Source organism: Gracilinanus agilis, chromosome 3 (assembly GCF_016433145.1).
Source record: "Gracilinanus agilis isolate LMUSP501 chromosome 3, AgileGrace, whole genome shotgun sequence".
In the NCBI taxonomy this organism is placed as follows: Eukaryota; Metazoa; Chordata; class Mammalia; order Didelphimorphia; family Didelphidae; genus Gracilinanus; species Gracilinanus agilis.
The window spans coordinates 61132274-61138128 of NC_058132.1; the positions used below are offsets into that span (position 1 = coordinate 61132274).

Here is a 5855-nt window from a genome sequence, read left to right on the forward strand (position 1 = left end):
GCATTACTTATTGCACAGAGCTCTTGTGAAATTCAAGTGAGATAAAGTAAGTGAAGGACCTGTCAACCTTAGTATACTTTAGAAACCAGAATTGTTATTATCATTATCATTCACATATTCAAACAACCAAAGCTGTCCAAATATGGAAATGATTGCTTAACTCTGTAGCAAGTTCTCCTACCCACAGATATGTTCATGTTTCAATTTTAAGCTGAATGATCACTTTTCAAGGAGGAAGTGGGGAATAAACTGGGGAATCCTAGTTTTGTTGGATTATAGATAAGAAGCTAAAAATGGTCTTAGCCAGAGGGCATCTAGTACAACATCTTTACTTTGTAGATGACAAAACTGGGCCTCAGGGAAATGAGGTGATTTGTTCAAGATGGGTTGGACAAAATGACCTCTGAGATGCCTTTCAATGTTGAGAGCCTATAATTTCATTCGCCATTCCCTGAGTGGCCACGAGGTGGCCCCTAGAACTGGGTGAAGCTTGCTGAAATGTGAATTCTTCTGTTGGTTAGTCAAGGAGAGAGCTGAAGACATTGCAACCACAGTCATCTAGCAAAAGACAGAGGATGCCTTTCCTCTATCCCCACCTACCTTCCTCTTCCAGCCCAGACAGACTTACTTGCATTAGGACGGAAAACAGAAGCAATGTCTGTGGGAGAAGTGAGGTTTTTTTTTTTTTTTTCCTGCTTTTTGCAGAAGTGGAGTGAAGAAAGAAATGATAAAATCTAGAATCTTCTTCCTGCTTGGGACAAGAGCTGGGTTGGTCCAGAGATAGTACCTTGAATAGCATAAGCAGCAGTGAGATAGTGATGTTGACAGAGACACACTGGTCTACATGCAGGCATGAGTTTGGACATCACCAGTGACTGCAGAAATATAGGGAAGACAATGGCACTTTGACCTCCTGGAAGCAGCAATGTGGACCCCAAACAGGGATGTGCTGGTAAAGGCTTGACCATCTCTCCCTAAAAGAATGCTGGACACACTTAAAAAAAAATGCTTACTTTCTGTCTTAGAATCAGTATGAGTATCAGATCCAAGCAGCAAAGTGGTAAGGGGTAGGCAACTGGGGTATAGTGACTTGCCCAAGATCACACAACTAGGAAAATGTCTGAGGTTAGTTTTGAACCCAGGACTCCCCATCTCTAGGTCTGGTTCTCTCCACTGAGCTACCTAACTGCCCCTGGAAACACTTTTAAGTTATGTTTGCATTATTAACATTATCTTAAGTCTAGAAATCAATAAAAACAATAATAAAGCAAGCTCTGATTTATAGTATTTTCTGATTTCTGAAGTGTAACTGATTACACTGAAAATTGAACAATCAGCTCTTGGGAGTCAGTACTAACTGTCTGGCATACCTTGTCTCTAAGCCAGTTGGGTAAACCCTTTGTTGTTGCTATTTTGATAGGAACTCCTCAGCTTTACTGCAATGGTAAGAAAGGTGAAGATTGTCCTCCTGTGAATCTGACCCTTGGTGATGCTGGTCTTCTGGGCTGTTGACTTGCTATTGTGGATCAGGATGCTAGTAGAGCTGAGGCAGCTTGAAGGACCTCCTCTTCCTCCCTCCCGCCCCATACCATTAATCTGGGCTATTGTGAACCAGAGGGCTGTGGAACAGACAGTTAATATTATAGTTTCCTTGGTAAATTGAACTGAAACCCAGCTGGGGGCCTTTGGGCAAAGAGTATAAGTTGCGTATAAATATAGAAGGAGTATTTAAGTCTGTAATTGCATCTAAAAGATTCTCAGAATTCAACAACATTTCTTGTGAACCAGCTGCTTTTAGCTCCCCAGGATCAGAGTGTATTTTTATTAATGTAATCATTCTTGGGAATCCTCGGGCTCTGAGTTGTTTATTGCAGTGAACATGGGAGCCCCTTCGGAGAAACTCATCTTTCCTCTTGTCCTCCAAAAAAATCACATTGGGATACACCTTGTGTATCGATTTTGCACTATTCCTGCTAGACAGTGAGGATGACTTTTATGAAGCACAAGAAAGAATCAAGGATCAGAACTGTGTTTTCTAGGTCCCAGTCCTTCCTGCAGCTTAGTCAGAGAAATTGGTGCTTCAGCCAGGAGACTTCCAGGGCCAGTGGAAAGAAGAATCATCTTCCACCTCCAACAGCAGGTCTCAGAGGTGTATAGCAGGCGCACGTAGCCAAGCCAAAGCAACTTCACCTTTCCTAAGAAGGAAGGGCTAACTTTTCCTAGTGGCATTCCAGATCTAATATGTGTATCAGTAGGAATCATGTTCACCTGGAGTCCAGAAATGAGGCTGTGCCCAAGAACAGCACCCCATCTTCCTCTCTCAAGGCTTGAGGAAGAAGCACTTGTTTTCATTTCTAGAAAATTATTGCACGTTAGTAAATATGGGTTGATTGATTTTGTAATCTTTTTCTTGTTTTAAACTTTTACCGTCCACCTTAGAGTCAATACTGTATATTGATTCCAAGGAAAAAGAGTTGTAAGGGCCAGGTAATGGGGTTAAATGATTTGCCCAGGGTCACACAGCCAGGAAGTACATGGGGCTAGATTCGAACCCAGGACCTCCTATCTTTAAGCCTGGTTCCCAATCCACTGAGCCACTTAGTTGCCCCAGATCTTAAAGTTGTTGTTGTTGCTATTGTTTTTTTTAAACTTCCAAGGCAGAAGAGTGCTAAGGGGTAGGCAATGGGGGCTAAGAGACTTACCCAGGGTGACCCAGCTAAGAAGTGCTTGAGGTCAGATTTGTATCTAGGACCTCCCATCCCTATCCACCAAGTCACCCACTTGCTCCCCAGATCTTAAAGTCTTAATCATATAGAGATGACTTGTATGTAAAAAAACTTTTACCCCCCCAAATGAAATTTATAGACAACTTTTCACAGAGCATGAAGATGTTGGAGGACTTTTCCCTCCTTAAGGAAGTCATAAGTTCTTGAAATCCTGCCATAATAATAAAATACACCAATATTTTGGGCTTGCTACAACATACTCCTCATGGATTGCAACCATTTTCTTGTTGCATTCAGAAATTCTTTTTGGCCAGTGGGGAAATTCCACCAGGACACTTGGTTTTTTTAAACTTAACTTGATGAGCCTGAGGTCTTCTACAAGGAGTCTGGTCAGCTGGCCCATGACCTAATAAGGCTATAGGTCAAGGGCAGGTTGAGTTGTGTCAACAAAGGGATGGACTGGTGTGTTTGAAAAAACCGGTTAACCAAGATGTGATCTCTGGGAAAGCTATAAAAACTCAGCCCCCGTGGCCTGATGGAGCTTCTCAGCTAGCCATCTCTGGCCTGGGATGAGGGTTTGGTGGTAGGGGAAGAGGAGGGTCTGGGTTGATGGTGAGAAGACCCTCCTTCCCTCTCCAATCTCCCCCAGAGGATGTCTTCCTTGAACCTCCAGGAAGACTAAGTGAGCAGCTTCTGGAGAGTGAGTCAGCAGCTGTTCAGGGATTCTACAGTGGCCTCAACTAGTCCCAGAGTGATAAAGAGAGTGGACCACCAGTCTGGATGTATATATCCAACTTCCATTGCTTCTTTCAGGTTCTACCTGGTGTAAAATCATCTTCCTATTGATAACTTCTTGATACAACCAGGTTCTGATTAGTGCCAATAATTAGGGTGAGTGATGAATCCTGGGTAGGGGCATGATTCAGAGTCACACTGTCTATTTCAAATGGGCTGGAAACCGAAGTATAACCTCAAATAGTGCAGATTTCAGACTTATGCAACCACTTCAAGGGATTCATCATTCATACTAATGCAAACTTCACAGACTATGGGGTTGTTTTCCTGTTCTGCCGTTCCCCCATCCTACTCACATCTTAGGGCTGCTCCCTTACTCATACCACATTCTTTTTATTGCTTTTTTTTTTTTTGAAGTTATGACTTAAAAAAAGTTTAATACTTAAGTTTTTTTAATTTAAATTTTAATACTTCTTAAATTTAAATTTTAATACAATTTAAATTTTAATATTTTAGTACTCAATCTGTGTGATATTTTATCAACATAATTTGCTCCTTCTCAAAGAAAAACAAACTCTTTCACTCCTTGGAAGGATTCAAGACTGCCTGTTGTTCATCATTATTGGATAACCAATTGGTACTAGCTTGGCCATAGCATGATAGATGCACATCCCATCTCTGAACACATCATTGACATTTTGTCTGCACATTCTTTTTACTGTGAAGGATAAGGATAGGTACTGGACCTGTGATTTCACTGGAACTCTAGATGGGGAAACTCCCTCTACCAATTCAGGTCAGCAACTTCTCTGAAACTTATAGCCTTAGGGAGTTGCCTAGAGCCCTGTTAAGTGACTAGTCCAAGGTCACACAGATAGTGTCAGAGGTAAGGCTTGAATTCAGTTGTTCCTGGCTTCGAGGCCAACCTTGAAACTTTTCTATCTACTATTCCAAAGAGCCTCTGTTATATTTACATTCAAAGAAAAAAAATTTTTAATGCTAATAATAAGTGCTTTTGGGAAGGTAGGAATGCTTGTTACTTTTGATATCAGAAACCTAACTGGAAGTAAATGAACCAAGATAACATGGAGGCCAAGATCAGGGGATCAGGTGACTTTTATCTCTCCTTCTGTTTCTGTGACCGAAGACTTCTGAGCATCCTCCATACTGTCTGTTCTAGTGCCTCTGAGCATATTTTTCCAACGGGTCAGACAGTTCTTGGCAGAGGCGCGGATCTCCCTACTTCTCAGGGCATAGATGATAGGGTTCACCATGGAATTGATCAGACATAGCATGGAGCAAAAGGCAAAGACCTTCTTAATGTGTTCATTCAAATGTGCAGCCAAACTGTAGACCATGAGGGCCAGCACAGGCAGCCAGCAGAGAACTAGCACCATCAGTACCACTCCCAGGGTCTTGGCCAACCTCACGTCCAGCCGCATCCGAGACATGCCTGCTAAGCGCTTCTGTTGGTACATTGCCAAAGTGGACGTGTGCTGGTGGGCCTTCCAGAGGACATAGGCGTAGGTGTAGAAGATGGCGACAAACAGAATGGCGATGAATATGATCCAGCTTAGCAGATAGTCATTGGGAATTAGGGGAAAGAGTTCAGAGCAGGTTCCGGGGCAACAGGTCCACCCCATGAATGGCAGGTAGGAGACCATGGCCGAGATGGCCCACATGGCTGTGAGAGTGACCAGTGCTCTTCCCCGGGTAAGGAGGACCTTATACTTGGCAGGGTGGCGCAAGCACAGGTAGCGGTCAATGGCAGTCAGCAGCAGGCTGCCCACAGAGCCAGTGAAGGTCATGGTGACCCCTCCAAGCTTCAGGAGGAAGATGTTCCTCGAGTCTTCCTGGTGGAAGACGTGAAAATTTACAAAGCTGATGACAAAAAACAGACTGGCCAGGAAATCAGCCCCTGCAAGGCTGCTGATAAACAGGTAAGAGGGTTTTCTGCGGAGCCTTGGGGAGGAGAAGATCAGGAAGAGCACGATGGCATTCTCCAGGGCACACAGGACACCCAGGAGGGAGCACAACACAGCGATGGCTGTCTTCTGGGGTAAATCCAGCACCATGTAATCCTGGACATTGAAAGTCAAGTCTCCATGGGAGGCATTGGTAGCTCCAGAATTCCAGCATCCCTCCATGGTACTGAAGATGCTTAGACCTCTGTTGAAGGGATAGACAGGAGGAAAGAAACCATTAGCTTCCCCACCATACCCAGGGACATGGGAGATGTAGCTGAGCCGTTGGAAAGGGTTGCCCCCTTGACGGAGTCAGCCTGTGGAAAATTTGTCTTCTGTGCCCCAAGTCTCCCTGTTTGACATCCTTTTCCTCTCTATCTGGTGGTGATCACCCAACCTCTGGATCCCCAGGCCCTCCATCACCACAGAC

The 5855-nt window shown here is 43.9% G+C and overlaps 1 protein-coding gene across 1 annotated transcript; it reads right to left on the reverse strand.

Annotated features, from left to right (window-relative positions):
• Window positions 1–4567: 4567 nt before the first annotated feature.
• Window positions 4568–5608, reverse strand: CNR2 (cannabinoid receptor 2). Its single transcript, XM_044671336.1, has one exon. The coding sequence runs from the start codon at window positions 5606–5608 to the stop codon at window positions 4568–4570; it is 1041 nt and encodes a 346-aa protein (XP_044527271.1).
• Between the last annotated feature and the right edge of the window lie 247 nt (window positions 5609–5855).